At 43.0% G+C, this 24714-nt stretch overlaps 2 protein-coding genes across 4 annotated transcripts in view; both read left to right on the top strand.

Moving 5' to 3' along the window:
* erfl3 (Ets2 repressor factor like 3) overlaps positions 1-13788 on the top strand; it is a 51171-nt gene extending 37383 nt beyond the window's left edge. The window contains exons 3-5 of the mRNA XM_078252538.1: positions 7431-7546; positions 7715-8865; positions 9668-13788. Coding sequence (XP_078108664.1) covers positions 7431-7546; positions 7715-8865; positions 9668-10342 — 1942 coding nt within the window. The 3' untranslated portion in view covers positions 10343-13788. The remainder of the gene's footprint in view (positions 1-7430; positions 7547-7714; positions 8866-9667) is intronic.
* A 9189-nt stretch (positions 13789-22977) lies between these two features.
* Positions 22978-24714, top strand: part of cicb (capicua transcriptional repressor b) — a 36308-nt gene continuing 34571 nt past the window's right edge. For all 3 annotated transcript variants that reach the window (XM_078252533.1, XM_078252532.1, XM_078252531.1), the window contains exon 1: positions 22978-23200. The gene's annotated coding sequence lies outside the window, so the exon portion shown is untranslated. The remainder of the gene's footprint in view (positions 23201-24714) is intronic.

Genomic DNA, 24714 nt, shown 5'->3' with positions numbered 1-24714 from the left:
TCTGATTTGGACCTCTGTCACTCACATATTGTGAATAATAATATTGTGCCATAGTTTAAACTTTGCATGCAATGGTTGGTTTAGTTTTTCTCTTGGTCTGTTTTGCTGACCTTTTAAATTGGGTTTGCTAAGTATGAGGTAAATCAAATTGGACTGACATGTCAATAAAGTAAATTGCTTCAAGACCAACACAATAGTGGGGGTATTGCAAGGCGAAAACGTTTCATAAAATGGATCAAATCTGAACTTCACCACAGATGCTTCTGATTTGGTTTGTGCTTTTGGCTTTAACAATGAGACATTAGGTCACAATATTGTTTGATTATAGAAAGAAGATATATCTAATAGGAGTGTTGAAATTAATCGATGCATCGCATCAGACAATGACAATAATCGATTATTGGGGTCCCAGTACGGACCAAAGTACAGTGTGGATTGGTAGCTGGAGAGATGCCAGTTCACCTCCTGGGCACTGCCAGGTGCTCTTGAGCAAGGCACCGTAATTAGAATTATTATTGCCTGTTGATTTTCACTTTGCTTTTTCAGTTTTTGCCTTTTGTCTGTTGTCTTCTGTGTTCAGACTCCACTACATTCAGGAAGTGTCTTTTTAAGAGCAGATGCAATAAAAATGGGAGTTCATATATATCTGACTGCTGGCAATGGTTGATGAAAACCATGTGTAGCAATATATAATACATTTGAGGAGGTGGTGCATCGTTATGCATCATGATATCAAATCGTATCGTTGACAGGATAATCGTAATCGAATTGAATCATGAGGCCAGTGAAGATTCACACCCCTAATATCTAATCAATCTTGTGATCTATCCTATACCACTATGGCCTCTCAGCACATTAGAGCTCAGAATTACAGACATCGCATATCCCTGGGGGACTCTTCTCAGCTGATGCCAGTTTTAGTAAGAAGAGCATCCCATTCACTCTGTCGTGTGTCCCCAGCTTGTTGTTTACAGCCAAACAGAGCCAAGATTAGGCTAAGCACTTTAAAGAAAGCCAACATAGGCCATTAAAGGAGGGAAATGCATTGAATTACGTAATTTAGGGTGGGGAGGCTTACGTGCAGTCATTTACACTGGTGAGATTAAGATAATGTCTGTTACAGATGGGGTCCTATGGGGACAGAGGGAATTAACATGGACTAATGTGTGCATGAGACATACACATTCAGATTTAGGATTCCTAAATTAGAGAGAAACAGAATATGGATGAGGATACTTGTGGTCAAGCTGTGTATTTATAGCATGTCCATCTTCTAGAGCTGCAACAGATTTTGAGCTTAGGCAAGGCAGCTTTATTTGTATAGCACATTTCAGCAACAGGGCAATTCAAAGTGCTTTACATGAAAACAGATTAAAAAAAAAAAAAAAAAAGCTTAGGCTGCAGGAAGTGTTTATATAGCAGATCTTAGTGCCCTCTGATAAACTGACCTTAGAGGCTGATTATCACAATGTTTTCTACACAGGAGTTTCCCCTCTGGCACTCGTGTCCTCATCCACCCTCTTACGGCCAGGTTGTCTCCCTCTGTGCCTGTAAATTGAGCAGAGTGACTTCAGGCTCAAATTGGGAAGGACAGTCAACCAAACGTCACACACATGCACACACCTATGTCCATGTAGTCACCTGATTTGACACCAGAGCTGTCGACAGTCCTTCACTGCAAGAAACACTGGAAATGAAACCTCGGAAGACGCACATCAATAGTGATGTAGCAAGAGGATAACTGGCACTAAAGATTAATGAAGTTATAAAGGAGGCACACAAACACACATGTGCATGGTAACAGTCTCCATATGGAGCAAACTGTTGGCTAGCAGGCCTCCTTGTGCCCTTCATATGGAGAAAGCCTCTCCATATCCAGTCTGCTAATAATGGAGACCACAGTCAGCATGTGGCAATTAGCATACACACACATGCTCACATACTTGAAAAGGCCCGTCTGTTTTGAAGTATTCTTTTTATGACTTAGCCTTTGTAATTATTATTTTTACCTCAATTCTTTTATTCTTTCCTGTCTGCCATGCACATGATGGAAATTCCCATCAGCAGCGCTGCTGCATTGTGTGTGTAGACATATGCGTATCAGTTGGCTTGCCGTTAAGGGGACACAGCCTCACAGTCCATGCGTCATCTTGGTGTCCCGCTCCAACTGCCACTGTGAAATTCCCACTCCTGTTGAGAGGATTACACTCCCACTGCGTGTGTGTTGATGTGCAAGTATGTGCATGTGAACATGCTTGACGTTGAAATAGGTTGGACTATAATTCTATAGTATTGTTTTTTTAATTAGTAATGCATGACTTTGTTGTTCTGCCTTGTTACAGTGAATCAAATAAAAGCAATAGAATATTAAGGTCTGTTGGTGTTGTCTAGAGTGTGTCTGGGCTTTGAGGTCAGGGCTATCTGATATTTTTGGTGCAAGTAATACATGAAACCAAGGACAAAATCTTTAACAATCCGCTGCATTTTCGTCTTGAGGAATCATTTCATTTGGTAGGACGTGGAAGTAAACCTGTCCACTAATATAAAGGCCAAGCCTTCCCTCTTCCTCCTGCACCACCGTCTCGCTCTCATAAGTGAGACTTGTACCGATCCACAAACGAGAGAGAGTAGGGGAAATGAAGCCTGTTGCCAATCACTCATTGCAGAATGCTGGCTTAATGAGTGTAATCATGCTAAGAGGTCCCAGCTCCTAGATACCTCCAGGCCCCCCTGTCCTCCAGTCAGCAGCCCTTATTGGCTCCAACACAGTGGTCAGAGGTCAGGGGGACTGCCACGCACAGCTGGCAAAGATTAACAACACCGCACATGTGCAAATTCACATACACAAATGCACCATTGTGCACAGGCTCTTGCCAATGCATGCTTGCTTGCACACGTTTGTAGTGTTTGCTTCATGTCCCAACATTCATTTAACTGTGATGTGCCACCACAGATGGAAGATTGCCACCACAGAGAAACAGTTAAATAGAATGAAAGTTCCACAAGATTCTTGGGTATGGTGATGCTTTATATTCAGAACATTTTATCATTTATTGTATAGTAAAACTACATGAGAACATGCATCTAATAACCTACTTTTAAAGTGGATTGATGGTACTATGGTGGAGTATGAACGTTTAACGCCACTGCTCCAGTCTTCCAAGGAAAGCTCTGAAATCCAGTAGCTATTTTTAAACTGCTGCACTTAAACTGGCTCTGCTGTGCATTTAGAAGTAACCCCAGTCAACACATCTACAAACATCCTGCAGGAAATACTGCTGCATATGCACACAGTGTTACTCACCTATCTGGCTGGGCCTGTTCAGGTCAGAAGGCCTCTCTACATCAGCGCATTGTGTGGAAACACCCAGGGCCAGAGAGAGAGTGCAGAGGGAGCACCCAGGGACAGTACCACTGTATGACTTTGTGTTCAACTTATGCTTGTGTGCATTGTCTTTAACTGCAGCATGTATGTGTTCAGCGTGCATCAGTGTTGTGTGTATGTCATTGTCCCTGAGTGAATGAGGCCTTTATTTTTCTATGAGGGTGGAATACACGCACACACCAAAGTGTGTTCGAGTACGCACCCCCAGAGCATGTGACCATTCTAATCGGACTAGATCCCCCTCCTCACAGACAAGTTTACGCACACATATATATACACCCACATCCCTGCACAAACTAATTTTCTTTTTGAAAGACTGTAACACTGGTCAAACCTGGTTTCTACACAAAGCACTTTCGCGTGTGCAACTTGTACACACACACTTGAGTGTCAACAACTGGTGTGTGTTTGTGCTTGTATGTAGAGAAGGATCTGGCTGGGGTGTGTATGTGTAACGGCCAATGCTGACGAAAGAGGCAGAAAATAAACACGGGGCTCATGGGGAGTATTGTAATCCCAACTTCCTGTCACAGTCGGCGCCTATTTACAGCCCAACTCTGTGTGTGTGTGTGTGTGCGCGCGTGCGTGTTACTGATTTTTGGTGCCCTGTTGGACCTATTTTTTAGCGATGTTGCTGCGTTTTGAGATCTAAGCAATTTCTTGACGAATACAATGTTGTCATATCCGATAGAACCCATGGATAGAGCTATAAGCAACCTATTAAAATTAAGTTGTAATAAACTGTAAATAATAAACTCCTTTCAAGTAATAACATGTGTTATTAGTTGGCTTGTTTGTTTGAGCAGTTAGGGTTTAGGGAAATTGTTTATATTATTCAAATTAAGAAATACAAATAATAATGTACTGAGTGGCTGGTAAAATTTAGTGTGTGTGTGTGTGTGTGTATGTGTGTTTTGATCATAATGTTTTGGACCACAGCAGGTCTGTGTAATCGCAGCCTTAATCCCTGGCCTTAAATCACACATAGTAGCAACTGATAGAAAGCCTCCCTTCAGTTCCCCTCAAGGCTTTGACTAAATCCATACTTGCATTGATTGATCAATCTACTATTTTGGTTACACAGGGAGCAGGATAAAGCTGCATTTCCTGGATGATGCGTGCTGGGGGTGTGTGGGGGCACCCATGTGTTTGAGTATGCCTGAATGAGATGTCAGTTATATGCTGCGGTGGGCAGCTAAACACAGGCACTCAATGAATCTCTTTCTTCTCTTTTGAAGTGAGTTCAAATGCTCTTCAAAGACTGTCTGCCTGTATGACGCCGCAGGAGGAGGGGGCATGGAGAAAGAATGGGTGACCATGTGCTCCAAACACAGCTTCAGTTGCTGCGGCTAGGATTACGCAAAGTTGTTGTCTGCTTCCAACTTTGCATTGCAGCATTCTTTGTATTAGCTGCATGCGTGCATCCAAGCGCACACAAGATTTTAGTTGGCTACACTCCCTACTATCCAACTGCCATGAGCCAGGGTCAGACAGATGTGTCAGCACACTGATATTATTGGCCTTTGGGATGAGTCCATATTTATGCCAATTATACACTTTATCTAAAATGAATGCTGTCTAATACAACAGCTCACAATACATCTTCCATCATAAAGGTTATAATGTTCATTTCTTTTCTAGAGGGGTTGGTTCAACTTTATTGACATTTTGGAAGCTGTAGTCTGGCGCTGATGAATGGTGTTGTCAATGACATGATAAAAGGGAGAGGTTGAAAGTTGAAAATGTTTAACATCATGCAAACAAGGGAGAAATTCCCCTGACAACAAAGTGATGCAGTGGTGGGACAGAAAGTTTAGCCTTTAGCTGCTTTTTTGTATGTCCCATGCCTCGAAGATTGCAGATAGAAACAAAAACAAGTCAGGTAAATTGTAGGAAAACTGTGGCAGGTTGCTTATTTACAGTGTTTGCTAACTAGTTTGCCACTCACTAACGTGATGGAGGCAATTTGTTTGCTTCTTGTGGGTCTTCACCATTAGAATGCCCTAATTTTATTTAGGTTTACACAGTAAACTCGCAACTAATTTATATCATATTTCATTGTGATAGTTCAGAAGTTCATAAAAGTGCAGTACGTCATGACATTTTGCTCCAGTTGCACAAAATAAATTATTTTTAGATACTTTGGATTTTGATTGCTTTTTTCTCTTGAAATCCACATTTATATTAGACCCATATGTGGGCCCTAGCACAGCTTGTTGACTTTTCTATCATCAGCTAATTTGATCACAGTCCTTTTTAATTCTGCTTGACTTCCTGCCTGTCTCTGCCCTTCCCCTTGCTCCCAACTGCTTCTCTCCCCTCCTTCTCAGCCCTTGTGAGTGTCTCCCCTTGAGCAGAAATTACATGCTGCTTTGTGCCTGGCGTAAACAATGTTTTCAACGGTGCAGGCCTGTCCTGTCTCTCCCTCACTCTCACCCATAGCCTCAGGGGACGAGTGGAGAGCGCAGGGAGAGAGTTGGGATAAAGAGGGGGAGGTGGATTGATGAGAGAGAGAGAGAGAGAGAGAGGTATCCGAAGGATAATGGGAGAAGAGAACAAGTGAAAAAGAGCAACAGTCTGTTCCCAGAGTAAAAACGGCCCAACCAGTCTGTGTAATAAGCATAATAAGAGGGGGTGAAGGGCGACGCCTCCCCACCACCAAACAGACACACACACACACACACACACACACACACACACACACACTGCTGTCTGGATAACTACCATTCATTATAATGATAGTCAATGGGCTCTGATTTACTCTGCATTACCTACATACCCTGAAGCCCCTATCTTTGTCAGCACACTTCACTTAACTTGTGCCAGCAGACACATCATGCTGGAGGAAGGAAAAGCAGAGCCTTGTGCTATAAAAGCAGGTAGGTATGCAGACATGATGAGCAAATGTGCAGTCTGGTTAAATATTGTGTTCAATAGCCAGGGGTAGTGTTGGAAAGGATAGGTGGTAGTTTTGGCGAGCATGCCACACAAGCTTGTAATCTCCCTCACGGACAAACACACCGCCATTGTTCCTTTCTTGCTCTTTATCTCTTCCTCTTTCTTTGCTCTGTCTCCCTCAGTGTGTGAGGGTTGGCAGACAGGAATCTAGAGGTTACATAAAGTGGATGTGGATCTGGGGAAGAAAGCAGAATGATGTTACATAAAGAGCTGGACAAAGATTAATAAAAATGAAGCCTTGTACTGTAGGCAGGAGCCATGGGAGAGAGAACGCTTAAAAAAACTGAGAGAATGGCCATTACATAAACAGATAAAGATTTGAATTATTGGTGGCTTTGCTTTGCTGTTACATAAAGAGATGGGTCCATCTAGCAAAATTAATGACAGAAGCTGACCCTAAAAGACACTTTAAAATTCCTGACCATCTGTTAGACAGGTATAGATTACTGAAGATACCGCACATACAAAATCCACAAAAAGTAACGTGAGTTACACACCTGTCAAACATGCACGCAACTGCTCACACATCCATGTGGCCTTACAATCCATTAACAATCTACATTTGGCATTATACTGTACATTGACCTCTGGTCCTAATTGTTTGTTTATCTCTCCAGACATTATCCCTCCTGCTTCACAGCTCAGTCCATCCACTGCTTCTCATCTATCCATTTTCTGTCTTTTTTCCCCTCCTCGCCTGCCTCCCTTTACTGGGTCTGCTTTGTGCAAATGTCATACAACACTCTGTAATATCTATCATTAGACGGGAGGGAGGGGGGGGCGAGTCATGCTTATTAAAGTGCGTGCTTGACTGTGCAGGCGCATCTGTCAGTGTCTCAATTACTTCAGGAACAGAATAATATTTTAAAATGAGGTGTACATTTTAAATTAAATGTTTGACTGTTAATAGGCCAGTATTTATATTTCTTAGTGATAGACATCAAAATTGTTGCATAAGATAATATGCAGTTAAGTAAGTCAGCCCTGATATGTGACTTTATATTTGTCATTACACTAGGCATATGTGATCACACTGTGTCTTTCTCAATATTTTTATTCATCACATCTGTTGTATTTTCTTGTTCAGATACTACTACAACAAGAGGATCCTCCATAAGACCAAAGGGAAGAGGTTCACCTATAAGTTCAACTTCAATAAACTGGTTTTGGTCAACTACCCCTTTATCGACATGGGCTCCTCTGGTAAGCCCTGTGTGTGTGTGTGTGTGCGCGTGTGCGTGCCCGTCCGTCCTAATCCCTCAATAGGATAGCATGATTACATAGATTACACAGGAGAGCATTATATATTATTTCTCAGTATTCTCCAACTCTTTATTTTCTCTTCCTCTGTCCCTCCCTTGGCGTCTCCAGGAAGCAGCGTTCCTCAGAGTGCCCCTCCTGTCCCCACCGGTGCAGGGACCCACTTCCGCTTTCCTCCCTCAACGCCCTCCGAAGTCCTCTCCCCGAACGAGGATCTGCGCAGCCCCGGTGGCATGTTCAGCTCTGTGGCCCGACGAATGGCACGAGGCTCCGTCAGCGATTGCAGCGACGGCACCTCTGTCAATTCTGAGATTGAGGAAGGCACCACTGGAGCGGGGGAGGAGAGGGGAGAGAGGGGTGTGAGTGGAGGAGGAGGATCTGGTGGTGGAGGAGGAGGTTACCGGAGTATCATCCATCCCCGTCTGTCTCATGAAACCCTGTTCCGCATGTATGGAGGACCAGGTAACCCTGCTGGGCACCCAGGCTCCCGTGGTCACACAGGGCACCGGATCCACCCAGATTCCCTGTCGCCCTTCCCCGTGTCCCCTCTGCCAGGGCCAGGAGGAGCTGGCCTCCTAGCCCCTCCTCTGTCCCCAGCGCTTTCCATGACCCCGACATCTCACCTGCCTTACACCCCCTCTCCCACCCTGTCACCCATGTTAGGCTCCCACTTCTCCTTTAACCCAGAGGACATGAAGCGCTACCTGCAGGCCCACACCCAGTCGGTGTACAACTATGGCCTCAGCCCCAGAGCTTTCCTCCATTACCCCAACATCGTCATCCCTCAGCCCCACCGGCCCGCCGCAGACAAGGCTGGTCTGAGCGGAGAGAGAGGAGCTGCCGAGAGAGCAGAAAGAGCAGCGACTGCAGGGGGGGGAGAGAGGGGAGGAGAACGGCACCACCATCCACCTCTGGCTCACTCTGCCCACCACCACCCGCATCCACCTCATTCTGCCCATCCTCACACCCATTCTCATCCCATGCATCACCCACTCCACCTGGGTGAGGAGCCTCCACACATGTCTCCCTTCAAGTTCAAGCTGCAGCCACCTCCACTGGGTAGGAAGCACAGGGAGAGTCAAAGCCAGAGTAAACCCAGGCAGAGCTCAATGTCTTCAGGATCTGGGTCCATGTCGTCTACCTCTGGCCTGGGCTCCTCTCTGTCATTCGGCAGTGACCTGAGCTCAGCCAGCGGCTCAGGCCTCATCTCTGCCTCCTCCTCAACGCAGTCTCTAAACAGTGCAGGACTTCCCAAGATAAAGGTGAGATACATAGACCCAAATATCCCCCATTATGATCTACGCAGCAATCTCAAAGTTAAATAGGGAAAATGGGTGACATGAATCACCACAAGATCTTAAAAAGACGCATGTATATTCAATCTACAATATTAACAACACTCCATTGCTGCTCATATTATGCTTTTTGGCTTTTTCCCTTTCCTTTATTGTGTTATATATCTTTTTTGTGCATGTTATAAGTTTACAAAGTGAAAAAGCCCAAAGTCCACCCCAAAGGCACTTACCATCTCCAACAGAAAACACTGTTCACAAACTGCTCCAAACAGCTCTATTGTAGTCCAGCCCTTTACTTCCGTGACGAACGTGCGTCACTTTGTAACACACGTTATAATGCTCGCCTAGCTGCTAGCATGGCACGCCCTCATACTCTGCTTCTGACTGGGTAGTAGTACTTACCTAGCTACTGCGCATGTGCGACTCCCAACAAAGAAGTGAGATGTCTCACTCTGTAGCTAAAACAGAGAGCTCAACACACAGGGTGAAAAGAGGAGCTGCAACAATGTGCAGTACAACAAAAATATGGTGTATTTGAAAATTAAATCGCGTAAACCTATTCTGATATAACCTCTTAATACAATTACGAAACTGAAAATGAGCATATTATTAGCACTTTAAAGCAAACTTGTTTTTATTAAAGCTACATTTACAATACTATTAATTTTTTTTTAATTTTTTTACGAATTAATTGTCAATGAGTTTCTCCATTTTCTGTTTTCCTGCTGTGTTCATTTTTGTCTCTGTTCCCATTTTTATGTCTGTCCAGGTGGAGCCCATCTCTGATATCGAGTCAGAGGAAGAGGTGGAGGTGACCGACATTAGTGATGAGGACCCAGATGAGAGGGATGAGGAGTTTGAACTCTTCTCCCCTCGCCACTCCAGAGCCCCTGACCACCACCGCCAACACCACCAACACCTTGCTAACGGCACAGCCGCGCCCCAACATCACCCCCATCCTGATGAGGACCTGGACGAAGATGTCTTCAAAGCCCCTGCTCCGCCTCCACCTGGCCTGATGCCCTTCTTCACCTCGCAGCACATACACTCCAGTCCACTCCATCGCATGCTGCCCACCCTTAAGAGTGAACCCACCGAACCAGGGGACAGTAACACACCCCCACCTCAGACGGGCTCGGCGGGAGCTTCACAGACGAAGTGCATCCCCCTTAAGCTGCGCTTCAAGAGGCGCTGGAGCGAAGACCAGCGCATGGAGGCCTCACAGGAGGAGTCAGACGACAAGAAAGTACGGCCAGAGGAGGAGAGGGAAAGAGGGAGGCAAAGTAATGGACGGATGGAGATGGAGGAGGATGGGACAGGCAGTGGAGAAGGGGACAGTCCTCCCCCGTGCTCTTTAGTCACACCGTTGGCCTCACAGCGTAGGGTGAGCACTGAGCTGCATCGCGCCACTGCACAGCTGTCTCTGGAGAACAAAGACTGCTGATGAGAGACAAAGCCCAAACACTACTGCTCCAGTAGCACTGGAGGTGGCACAGGAGTATGTAAATGGTTCCTCTGTGATCCCTCTCCCTCACTGATAAACTAGATTCCTGAAACCTCCAGTGAACTGAGAGCACAGTCCAACATACACACATAGAAAACCAACATCTCAAAGACAGCCTGACTCTTGTTCTGTCAGACGCCCCACAAATCCTCTGTCTGGATCAGGGCTCTTCTGGGACACATCCTTTGGGAGGTGGGACTCACTCAGACTCATCCCAGGCAAAGTGACTGTAACAGTGCTGAAATCAGAAGGAGGCTCCCTCATGAACTTGGCTCCAAGTTCACCTCCCACCTGGCCAGTGAAGCTACAGATGCCCTGCCCCAGTAGCACAGCTCCTGCCTTTAGGCCCCATCAATAGGATCAGCAGCCACTCAGCACTTTCCTGAGGGGACACACACCCCCTTAAAACCAAGCAACACACCTAGGGTGAGGAGGTGCACACTCCCTTATGTTTCTTTTCCTATAAGCTGACGGGACTTTGATAAGTGCCTGTATCTAAAAACCCACAGCCCTGGTGTGACATGGAAGAGAGCAAAGAAAGGAGAGGACTGCTACGAGTAATTCATCTTTAACTCATGAAACCCTTGTAAAGTTTGGCAGATACTGAAAAATCACGGGGGGAAAAAAGGAAAGCGTGTCTCTGAGCATGAATAGTGGGGCTGTTGGGTGTTGTCTAACGGACTCTTAAACCTGGCCCACTCCACTCAGGGAAGCCTATTGCTGTATGTTTATTGGATTCATGCACACAAACACACACAAGCAAAAAAAAAACAACAACCCAGCCAACAGTGAAGGGGACTCACAGTGAAAGCATTGCTTATGGACACTTAACAATGTTCACTGTGACGCAAGACTCGACACACATTCACATTTACACATCCACAGACTTTGACTCTGGCACACTGTTCTCTCAGAGCTTTTGACTTTTATATAACCTTCTTTCTGTCTCTCTCCTGTCCTGCCCCTCTTTCTCTTGCGGACCACCTGTGGAAAGATCATGACTCCACTCACAGAAATAATTTCAACCCCAGGGAGATGTGAGGAGAGGAAAAGAGAAGAATGAAGAAGTACTTCAGCGTAGAGAAAGGACTGCTGAGGGGACCAGAAGGGGAAGGCAGCAGGGGGAGGAAGGATTTGAGGGGTTCAAGTAACTGTTAACTAGCCTTCTGACTTCACCTAACATGGCTTGTACACTGAAAATACTTTCTCTCTTAAGTCCCAGCAGCACAGAGTCCTCGTTCACCAGCTGAAGCTCCTTTAACAATCATAGATAGTGTTAAACTAAACCAGCAAAAAAAACACACACACACACACACACACACACACACACACACACACACTGCCTCTCTATGCCTTGTTTTTATAGCATGTACAAAAGTGCAAACTGAGCTCTAATAACACACACATACAGACTATATCTTTATATATTCTAAATGAAATTATTAAGAAAGTAAGATTTTAAGAAGAACGAAAGCATTTTAATGATATGATTCAGGATTTTTTTGTAAGTGGATTATTTGGAATGGTAAGACATGTCATGCCACTCACTAATAATATATGTAATATGGTATGGAGATGGGGTGGGCAGAATGAAGAGGGGTGGGGGTCCGGGTTCTTCTTGTAAATTTGTCTTATAGAAAAACAAGCCAGAGAAGAACAGCACAGGCCAGTCTACCAGAACAAGACCAGCTAGAAAAGGAAAAAACCAGAACTCAAACAGACTGCTAATGATTCAGATGTGTGGTTCACTCTGCTGTTCACTTCATTTGCAGTAGCTTGCCCTTTCCACACGCAACACTCTGCTCTTTCCTGTCTGTACAGTCTCGCTCAGCTCAGTGGGGTTCTCCCCAACCCAAGCTGTCCTGGCCCCAGGCCACCTCTACAGGCCCTCTGTGTGTGTGTGGGTGTGCTCATAGTTAGCTCATGGATTATAAAGAAGTAATCCTTTCCTGTCTTTTAGGCCAGTTAGCATAATGCTTCAAAGTTCACAGCAGCTCTGGATTGGGGCGTAGGGAGCGGGAGTAAAGGGGTTAATCATTACTGTAAGATTGCCTGGAAATGGGAGGCCCTGTCTTTAAAGGCCCTCTCCTCAAACTATGCACATCAAACTATTATACTTGTGATTATGTTTTAACATCCTGGAACTTTTCGTCTCTGCGGCAAGTACATCAAGGCGTCTGGTTAACTGAGCCATGTTGACCAGCGGCCTGTCCCCGCCTGACCAGCGACAAGACGGATCTATAGCAGCAAACTGTGAGATAGATGGCCTCCAGGCTGTCTGTGTAGCTGAGCTGATTGAATTTCCTCATCAGACCCCTGTGGTCTGGACTGGAGCATGTCACAACACACACACACACACACACACACACACACACACACACACACACACCAAGTCCTGTGTCTGTATTTAAACTGACAGCTGCCTTATTACTACTTTTCATATCTCAGCAACAGATGAGACATCAGTCTTACCTGCTCTGCACTCTTTCTCTCTTTTTTCTGTTTAATTTTTCCTCACTCTGTTTCAGGCATTGTCTGACTTCCTGCAAATTGCGGCGTGATCTGAGTCAGTCATGATATTGCAGGGTGAAACGATTGATTGTAACGCAGACTCTCTCACATCCTGTTTCAGGCTCTACAGTCAAAGAACGGTAGACAAACAGCACAAAGATTACATTTCTCTATCAAAAGAAAGGTTTCTCAGTTTATTTTTCTGATGTCAATATTGCTATTGATTATTGTTGTTAATATTGTTCTCATTGGGTTATTTACCTCTCCACCTGGCATTATTATTATTCCATGGCTCTGTTAGCTGTTGCTTTTTATGTTGTGTTACATCACTTTGGATAATGTGGAATCCCCCCCCAAACTTTCCCTGTTTCAAACCTTCAAGCCCCCAACTAGAGAACTTTTTCTTGTCTTTAGTTTTTACAAATGTAATATAACTAAAATGTGTAATTTTGATGCTGACAGAGAAATAACATCAGGACTGAGAGGGAATGGCAGTGGTGGAGGATTATATTTAGGGGCAAAGGGGGAGTGATTTTATCTATTTTGTCATGTATTGTAATTTTTATTTTATAATGTTACCTTTTTCTCTCTTTGCTTCTGTATATTTTTTCATTTGTTTTGGAGGGGTGGGGGGTTGTATCATTTTAAAAGAAGAAAAAAGATGTGTATTGTTTGACTGTGTATATTCTCCCTCTTTCAGTCTCTCTTCTTTCGCCTTGTCTCCCTCGAGCAGTTACATAACACTCAGATGGAGAGATGGGAGTTAATACCATGATGTAACATTGAATTTCTCCACTTCTTTCGTGGTTTTTTTTTTTTTTTCAAACTTGTAATTAAGCTGTAATCAGGGTTAATTAAAACCGTTTGAAACCCAATATGAATATCAGCGTGTTTGTTTATGTCTGCTCTTCTTTCATTCGTCCATATTAATAAAACATAATCAGACAGTGGAATTTCATTTTGTAAACAAAGAGATTAACCCCTCTGACTTTTTTGTCTCGTCAACAACAATGACACCTTTTGGTATCTATATACTTCAAAATTACAATTAATTAAAAAAGTAGTCCCCACAACTGTGCTTTCTGGAAGGAAATAGCAAAAGTTTAATTTCCTGCCCAGGACTGGTAACTAACTTGAGTCTCCACTGGTTGCCTGGCAACGACTTGCAGCCAAGAAATAGCCTAAAATGTAACTGCAATGGTCAATTATCGTTTTAAAACTTTGTTTTTTCTATTGACATACTATATAAAACATATAACATTTGACAGAGCAAGGCTTACTATTGGTTTCCCCGTTTTCACCAAGGAACCTCTTTATGCCATGCTAAGCTAACCGACTGCTAGCTTTAGCTTCATATTCAACAAACCCGTAAGAGAGTATTAATTTTCTCTTCTAATTCCAGAATTGTTTTGAATGTAAAGTGATTTATCTTTTGCAAATACATTTTATTTTTCAAATTCAAAGATGTGTTATGCTTATGCACCTCAAGGCAAGTTGAGGCAAGCTCGTTTTCTAACATAAAACATGCATTTATAATGTAAGTTCCATAAAAAAGCAATCTAAAAATACAAAAATATATAATATGTATAGTAAAATCAGCTTTATAAGGAACAGTTCCCTACTTCAATCATTCAATTTCATCATTAATTGTAAAAGAGCAAGAGCACGTCATTTATCCTGGCCTTCATGTTCCCTGATGGTTGCATGGATGAAATATGAACACACACACTCATAGCTGCCATGAGTCAGAGGCCTCTGAGGTTATATGTTTAGCACTTTACAGTCTATGGTTTAGCAGTAATAAAGAAAAGCACTTTGTCTGCAGTGCTGCTGCCCACTCACCCACATCATGCTCACAGGCTCACCCATTTACCTTTTAACCTGACGTCATTGCTAGCTCCCACAGGCACATATTGTGTGTAAGAGGAAGAGGATGAGCCGCTGGAGCGAAGAGTTGCTGGCACTGAATGTTACTTGTAGATTTTTAATGTCATGCAATATATAATATATGTATCCAAAACAAGGAACACCACAAAATGCAGCTTCAACTATAGCATACAGACAGCCTATACAGAGACATGCATACACAAATATAAGCAAACAATATCTGAAATTATTAAATACAAATCAACTTGGAAACATTGTTCAGCGGGGATTATATATATTTTTAATAATACTACAAGAACCGATCAAGAAGTTTCATAGATAAAGTAATGTCTTAAGTAGATATGAGGACTGATACTTAAACGTGTTTCATAATAATATGATTATACATAATATATATATATACATATATATATATATATATATATATATGATTATGAAAATAGAAAAGAATGGCATTTTTTTTAGATTGACATTTAGAGGTCGTTTTTGTCTGCATGAAATCTTTGGCATAACACTTCCAAAATACATGATAAGGTGTTACAGGAAAGTACACATGACATAATCAGAGATCAGGGACAAAATCCACAGTCCCTCAAAGTAATATGAGGCTTCAGCAGTCTTTTTAATACGAAGTTTCCTCTTTGTGTTTCCCCATAAGTGTTTCCCTACTTAGCAGCGGTGGAGGGATGGTAACAGAAAAGGGCCAGTGTAAGCTCACTTTACGCCCTCAATGGAGAGGAAAAATGATTACAGTGACAAATAACCTTTTCAACATTTATATGGACATGTTTTGCATAGACTTGACTAAATCTGTCTACCAGATCAGTATCCTTTAAAGCAATGGTTGCCAAAAGTTTTAGCTCATCAGGCCTCTTACAGTTATTAACATGAAACAAATGATGTGAGTAGAAAATAACTCGGTAGTTCAACTTCTCACAAGTCATAGACGTATTCAACCTGTGAGGAGCGGGGTCACAAGCGGACTCTGCTTCATTTGAAGAGGTCACCAGCAGTGGTGTAGTCTAATGTATTTTAACGGGTCTACTGTTCTACATAAATATATGGACCAGAATGGACATATCAAAGTGGGGGCGTCTGGGTCTGCTCCCCCAAGGACATTTTGTGCGTCAAAGACTTAATTTCCTGCATTCTGATACACTTTAATGCACCAATTTACGGTGGAAATACCTTTTTTCAGCCTATGCGAAGGAAAACACAGCTGACAATTTAAAATATATCAAAAATATAATGGAAAGTATTTTTTTATGTGCCATTGCACATTTTTAGGCGGGTATATGGAAATCCTGGAGCCTTCTTAGTGGGTATACTGCGTATACCTGCGTATCACGTAGACTACACCACTGGTCATCAGGGAAACATGTTGGGAACCAGTGTTTTAAAGGACTCTTGGACACAGAAGCTTCTGTGCTCCCAATATGTCAGTGTGTGTGACGTGACATATGACTCACGTACCCAGGTTTTACCTTATTTGAACTTGGAAAGGGTCATCGTGCAGTATGTGTGTGTAGAGGATCCTGGCCCCCCATCTGTTGACATGCCAGTCATCCAGGTGATCCATTCACAGCTGAGGAGAGAGAGAGAAAGAGAGAAAGACCACAGGAACCACTGTGCTCTCTCACCTGTGCCACATCCCTCTCCCGTCGCTTCCTCTGAGCGCCTGCTTTCGCAGAAACCTGCGCAAAACCGGCTCTGTGTTCCACATATAACCACAACCTGTGCATTATGCACACGCTGCACAGCAATAAGCCTTTGTGAATGCACACACACATACACACATAACTGTTGCATCCTCTGTGAGAGTTAAGGTACAGTGACATACAGAGGCATGCTAGTAAGTTCACCACATCCTCTACTCTACAGAGAAAAGCTGCACCGCACAGGAGATAGGCACTTTCACAGCGACGGCACTTTGTCACACCGAGTACAGACGAATGTGTGCACACATTGATGTGGTTTGTTTGAAACTCTGGTACTTGTATTTCCTTTTTCTCTTTCCTTCCCGCCAATCTTTCTGTTCGACCTATTTGACCCCAAAAGAAATATCATATTCATTTTTCTCTCACATGGGGGACTCAAAATGTCAATGACTGATCTGATGTGTTAAAGTTAAATAAATAAGACTTCATGAAATAGGCCTAGCTTGGCACCTTTATACACCATCAAAACGAAAATGTTTTATTTTGCACCCTCTGCTTAGTCATTTCACATTGAATGTCTCCCCCTGTTGTTGGAATACTGCACTGCATATTATACAGCTTTAAATTGATTTGATGTACTGTATTTCTTAGTGCTGTTTACTGTGACACGTTTTCTTTTACTCAGTTGCCAATGAGATAATAACATGCAACAGGAATTAAAAGCTTCTGCTGCTTTAAGTCACTTGTCGCTTAATAAACAATAAGTCTGTGACTAGTAACACCAACTTGCTCTTACTTCATCCAACCAAAACAGAATCATACAGCAAACAAATCATCCTTCGAAAACAGTGAGATTATCCTTTCCATTCACCCAATCAGTGGTTCCCAAAGGTGAGATGCCGAAGGATGGACTAAGGGGACCGCAAGATTTGTTCATTTCCATTTTGTATTGTACATTTTTAGTACGGTTTCATCACATAAAAACATGTATATAAAACACAAATTAAAACTGAATAAATATATATATATATATAGACATTCAAATCATTTAAAATCCCTGTTAAATGTGTAGATTTGTCATTTTCATTTACAAGAACTTCATATAATTAGGAGCAGTAGTACAGAACAATATACTGCTCATATACGGCTAATAAACTACATTATGCCAAAGGTTAAAGAACGAAACACAAAAATACTTAAGTGTTGGGGGGGAGGAGGTAAAGAGGTGCCCTGGTTTGGAAAAGCTTAGTAACCACTCATTCTTCATCTTGTCTCTAATACAGGCAGGAATCTTTGTGTCCAAGAACGCCTGTCCATGAGAGGCCTGTCTTCAGCTCCGGGACATGACGTGGACCCTGAGGAACAGCTGAGTGGTGTAAAGTTACTGTGAACAAGAATGCAGTGAGCACAAGGGCCTACTGTTCTCCACACTGCAGCTTGTATGGATGCCGGCCTTCTGTGCCACCACTTAAATGATGCTATGATGTGCTCTCTTTGCTTTTCCTATAGCCATTTAGCAGTGACATGAAGCCGATCGCATCAATATACAGTGGCTATTCAGGCTTCAGAATAAGTTTACAGAAGAAATACTTAGATATTTCTGTCTTTTGTGGTGGCATCGCCCCTTAACTGAAGTCAATAAAGGTTTAATCTACAGGTTTAATACCAGTGCGGGCTGGCATGATCTCCCCGAAATCCTTAACCTTGCACGGTTTGTGTGCAGCATTTATCAGATGACTCCTAGCTGCCTCCTCCTGTAAGCCACAGGAGCAGACTTGTCCTCTGCTGACACGTGATACACAAAGAGCCCCTCCATTCCTTGAATAACACACTCTGTAAGTAGAAGCCTTAAGAGCCTAAAGAGCACACACGTTCAGTGGACAAAACTAAAAGGAGAAATCTGTTCAAAGACCACTTGTGTATAAAATGCTTTTATAGAATTAGCCTCAGCCCCAAGTAGACAGTAGAAGTTTGAGGGCTAAAAAATTAAATATTCTTAAAAACCTAAATGGAAATTTGAAAAGCAGAATGAGACATCATAATTCGTAGAATCCTAAATGTGTGCAAATTAGATGACACAATCAGGTAAAATACGTGTTAAATATTAAAACATTATATAAATAAACTGAGGCTGCACTTCAGTACAGCTAAATGCTAATGTCAGCATGCTAACAAGCACAATGACAATGTGAACATACTAATGCTAAGCTGGTGTAATATTCACTTTATTAGGTTTACATATTAGCATGCTAATGTGCTAATTAACACAAAGTATTGGACAAATTAAAATTGTGGCCTGATGATGGAGATGAAAAGTCAAGTTATTCCAATTCATTCTGAGGAGAACATGAATGTGTTTCCAAATTTCACCTAGCGATTGCAATCTAATACAAAAAAATTAAAAATCTACCTTACACTACCTCTACCGCTAGAAGAAAAGTCAGGAGATCACAAGTCATCCATGCAGACATGCTGCTAGCGTGGCTAATATAAATAAGTAATCTCAAAGTTGTGTGTCTTTGCTGAATATTTTAAATCCAAGGCCATCTCTGATAACTCTGTCTCCCTTTAGGTAACGAATTCATAGCTGCAGGGACGGAACTGGGTGGATTATTTCATGGTAGTATTAGTTTTATTGTTGGTTTTAATCGTTTTATTGGAGCGCACCATCTCCATGACTGCAAAGCTTTTGTTTTGAGAACCTTTTAGTCTTCCAGTTTTCTATTTCCATCACTTGGCCAGGGTTTGATGGGTCATGCATGTCTGACTGGGCTGGGTGAGAGGTCAAGGTGAGGGTCAGAGGTTATGCTACTGTGAGCGTCTGCTTTAAGAGACCCTGAGGTGAGAGACATTCCTGAAGTGGTTCTGGCTTTGTGTGGAGCTCGGGTTAGTTTATGTTTAGTTTACAGAATGTGGACAGTGGAAAGAAAAAGATAAGACTACTGCTGAGCTTTAGACTAGTTCATTCTAAATAATGTACTGTTTTGGGCAAAGTATACATTTATTTTATGTCAAATAACCACTATGTCTACTCTGTCAAGCTAAGGTTATATCATGCTCTTCCTTTTTCTTTTCATCCAGCCTCACAATGTTTCTCCACTTCTCCTGTTTTCCTCTGCTGCTGTCTGTACCTGAGGCCGATCTGACAGCAGAGCCCAGCAGGAGAGGAGGGTCTCTGGTGTTTGACTGACAGACCAGTGATGAGCGCCCAGAGAGAGGGTGAAGGGTGAAGGTCAAAGGTCAGGCTCCCATCGAGAGGGGGAGAGCAGAGCTGGAGGAAACAGAGAGGGGGACTTGCTAACGAGGTGGGGTGGTCATTGGGGTTGCATGCAAGGAAAAGAGACGATGAAAACCTGCATTGAAGTGGGGCAATGGAGCCACTGTAATGGCAAATAGTGATAGGTCATAGAAACATAAACAACTATTGTAACACCTACATATAAGTCTTACAAATAAGAACATTTAGAAAAATGAAACTAAAGTATATTAAATATTGTGAAATTGCAGCCAACAGTGTTCCTGTTCACAATATCACTTCTAGAGGGCAACCCCAGTACAGTACGTACACAAAACTCTGGGTGTGTAGATGCATGCTGTAAAAGCTATACACCTCTTCATAGGCCTATATAAAATCCAATTTCTGATGACAGCGCTAGATGAAAATTTAAGGGATCGCCAAAGTTATTATAATTCTCCCTGAGAGGGGCATGAATGTCTATACCAAATTTCATTGCAATACATGCAATAGTTAGATATTTTACTCAAAACTTATATTATATATAATATAATATTTTGACATTACAAGCTGCCCACTGATAACAAGCAATGAATATACAGTGCAAGCAATGGTGGTGGGCCTTGTTCCTGATGATCACTTTTATAGTCTGCAGTGCAGAGCCTGCAGAAATGCAACAGTAGTCCAGCACTGTTCACATATGTAGTGCACATGCCTGGCTACGGAATCCTTGTGTAGTTGAGGCCGTACTGCTGTTCGGACAGTGCAGCCAGTTTAAAAGTTTGTGTGTGTTCAAGGTGTTCCCTGCCATTTTCATTTCTTTATTTATCCTTCCGTCATATCAAATAGTCTTCCAAAGGGCCCCCAACAAAAGCAATCTGCACCCTGTCTTGTACGGCACTTATAGTTTGTCATTTTGTGTCAACCTGTACCTACAGCTTGTAAGACTGCAGCTCCTCCATCCATGGATAGTGGAAGGCATCTCTTAACATATCCAGACTAATAACATGGCCCAGGTCTATATACTGGCTATTAGTTTATCACAGAGAGACTAGTATCAGCATATTATGTATATAAGTGCAGAAGATTTGTTTAAGGCAGTTCAGAAATAGGGTCTCTTTACATAGTTTGTCCACCAGAGAGCACTGATAAGTCTATTTTTAAACTGTAAAATGTCTCGCTCAGTATATATCCTGGTCATGATTCTTTAATACACGAATTGAAGCTCATCAATTAAAACTCATCAAACTGTTTATGCTGTGTGTTTATCTAAAGCCAATCAGCCAATATATTTTTATTACATTTTTAGACTCTCAAATATCAGTATCAATATTGACCTCAAACATCGAGTATCATCTATGATTTTTACTTTGGAAACCTAGTAGGAGCACATTCATCTTACTGGTTTTGAGCTGCAGATACTGTCTCCCTCCAGAGCTCCTCACAAAAGCTTTTGGGATAGAGGACAGACATAGATGACAAGAGAATGATAGAAATCTATGTAGTAAACACCAAATATATCGAAAGCTTGCAAAGGACACATGTTCTGATTGAAATGTTTTAGTTTAGTGTAGTAGTTGATTCTCAACCTTGTTGGCTTGTGACGCTATAATGAAAGAGAAGCAATGTCTACGCATGACTCATAATGACTAAAAATGTCTTGTGACCCCTGGGATATTTTGTTTGTGGATATATAGTTTGGATATTGATTTTAATGACATCCTGAGTAAAACGCAGTTCCTCATTTAACTTTTTGTGGACAAATTGTTCACGATTAAAACATGTAAGTTGCAGTGCTTAACAATTACAACTAGATGTCACTCTACATCAACATTTTATCAACATCAAGCCTCTCCATCCTCCATGTCTTCCCTCCTCTCTCGACACACACATGCACAAACACAGGCAAGCACACATACGTGGTAAACATATTCTTACAAAATATACAGGTTCCTTCTGCAAATCAGAACTTTCTTTTGTTTTTAGGTCTTTACATCTCTTCTCTCCCATCATTGAGCTTGAGTGAGAGATCAGCATGCATGCATCAAAACACACCAACAGGGGGCGCTGCTCATGTGAGATCCCGCATGGCCGTCTGTCTCAGCCTGTCTGGTTTTCTACTACACACAGAGCAGTGGATTATGTAATGTTTACTATTATGGCAATATATCTTTAGCGAAATAGTGTGCTTTCTCTTATTCTATTCACTATACAGATGAGATGCTATATATCAAAGTTATCCCACGTGCAGGATGCCTGTCTCACGCACGTGCCATCATCTCAAACATGCACATCTTTCAGTCAGTTCTCAGCACACCGTTTTTTTCTCCAGCACCACTGCCTGCAAGATACAAACATGGGGTTAGCCGAGTTTACGCCAGACCACGCCCTCTCGGTCCAGCTGGTGGCAACACTCGTGATGACATCACCGCCGCGTGCACCCATTGGTCTTGAGACGTTGCACACCTGCCCAATCGCCTGCCGGTGAAGTGACGTCAGCCGAGACCGGTCCCGTTCGCTTTCATTGGAGTGGGCGGGGCAGAGAGATTACCGACGTCAGAGCCAGCGGGATGCTGCGCAGTGATTGGCTGAATGCGCTGAAAGTCAGCGTCTGTTGCTGAGAGAAAAGGGAGAGGGAGAGAGGGAGAGAGGGAGAGCGGTTTGCAAGGGGCACCGATGCGTCGGCTGCGCCACACAAGAGTTGTCCAGCTCGTAAACAAACTTTTAAAACACGCACTCATGCACGGTTTTCACCTGTGTCAAATGCTTTTGCTCTGTTTGCCAAAATAATAATACAAAATAACAATTTAAATGCACGTAATGCAACAGTTTGGATACTGGGCCACAGAGTACAGACAACCGCATTGTGGTGCTTTAATCCTGCTGCACCAACTTCTATGTTGAGAAGCAGAAGGGTTGATGCATTATCACCGTCTGCTCAGGAATGGCAATTGTGCTGTCAATTATGGTAAACATACTCCTTTTCAGAAGGGAGGGGGCATGTGTGCCTTTCTATTGGCTCTCAGTGATTTGATCCCTCCTCTCGGCCCTCCCTCATGCTGTTCCTATGGTTCCCAAAGCTCTTATTGGATACTGTAAAGTTTGGGACAGGACACCGGTCTGGCTCAGCATCCCCGCCACCATTGGCTGGATCCCCCCGTCTGTCAACTGGACTTTGACAGCCCGCCACGCCCTCTGGTCTGTGGCACTGGTGCTGATTGGCTACTGTACCTGTCAGCGACCTCTGATTGGTCGGCTTGCCCAGCTGTTAGTGGTTCATTCACCATTTTGTGACTGTAGTGGAAAAGAAGACCGATAGTTTTTATAGCCTTGTTTGAGTTTCTGTGGGGGAAAGACATGTTTTGCGGACGAAAAGTAAAGTGTGAGTGTGGACCGCGCAGTCGTCAAAGCCGACAGCAAAGGGATGTTACCGAACGTTGTGCCAGCCTCCTCATCAGAAAATAAGACCATAAATCTTTCTCCGGCGAGGGGAAAAGCTCTGTTTGGGTGAGTTGAAACTAAGTTAGCAAAAGGTAGTGAAGCTCCACTGACACGAATATTAAATGTTCAGGAGCAGCCATTTAGCACGAGACGAGAATCATCTGCCAACGGTCGGTCGGTTGTTCCGATACCGTCCAAAGAAATGGAGTGACGAAGAGCCGAGAGAAAGGGGAGGGGTGGGGGATGTAACAGCCTAAAAACTTTCTCAAATGTTTTACCGCAGTCCCACGGACGACCGGGAAACATGTTCGCATTCCTCGGGTGACATTATAATATTGTGGTTAATGTTGAGTACTTTTCTTTGACCTTAGTTTTGGAGTTTTGCGTGGAGCAGCGCTAGTATAGTAAAATCAATCGACCTATTTGCAGCATTGCAGCCCAAATGTTTACTGATAGCAACGCAAGCTAATTTGGTGTTTATAAAATGGACCTGGGACAAAATAGAAGGAAAAAAGAAGACTGCGTACAATGTCCCGTTTCCTTGTGTTCTGGCTGACGGTGTCATTATGTGGGTACTAGTAGTCTGCTACCGTTGCGTACTACGACTACTACAACCACCACTACTACTAACGTTACTGAGCTGCTTACTAGAGCGAAACACCAACAAGGAAAGATTTCTGCTTTTCCCTTTTCACAAGTTTAAAAAAAAATCAGTGTCATCTTACAGACTCCATTAAGGAAGCTTCTCCGGAGTAATTGCGTGTAGGTAGGTATTGTGGATATTTGCATGTCAAACATCGTTGTATGAGGAAGAATTAGGCCCGTCTTGTTGGTATAATAAAACGTCACTTGAAACCGGTTGTTTGTGTTTATTACTGAGCGCCGTACAGAGCGGTCTGAAGTGACTGCCTCGAGTCATAACACTGCTTTGACATTGTGTAGCGCCTCTCGTAGTACTCGCAGCGCAAGGAAGCCGGGCTAGCATTCGGTGTTTTCTCGGCTTTTCCCTCGCCGACACTCCACTTTTCTCCACTGCAATCAGTGTCGATGCACCGTTGACATCTCTGACTGGGCAGTTAACATTTTTGTCATATTTCTCTTTGGGTGCATTCTCAGTCACACGAATTTAATGCTTGTTCTTTTACATTTGGACTTAAAGTGTCCTTATCTGTCCTGCCTGCAGATTCATGCTGTGGCATGAATTCCTCATATCTTCATCATCATTGCCCTTGTTGAGGCATGAGACATCTCTCATGGTGTAGTGGTCATTGATGTAGCATTGGCAGTTCTGTCATTTGGTCCCAAACAGGAACAGTCACCTCTGATCTATGCTACAGCCTCCTGACCAATATGGGCCAGAATGCACAAATTCCAGGCGTCAGTGTTCCGTATTTTACTGATATAATTTCCACAGTCAAAAATGCCACCCACTAAACAGCTGCCAGTATTCATACTACGTCACAATGGATGTTCTCCATAACAAGCGCAGTCACACACTTGCATGCTCACACACTTCGCAGCTTGGCCTCTTGCTACACCTTCTCAAAGTGTTTTCTTTTATTTCTCTCATGTTGCCTGTA

Source organism: Sander vitreus, chromosome 6 (genome assembly GCF_031162955.1).
Source record: "Sander vitreus isolate 19-12246 chromosome 6, sanVit1, whole genome shotgun sequence".
NCBI classification, from domain to species: Eukaryota; Metazoa; Chordata; class Actinopteri; order Perciformes; family Percidae; genus Sander; species Sander vitreus.
Note: the sequence above shows the minus strand (reverse complement) of the source record. Positions and strands in the feature narration are given on the sequence as shown.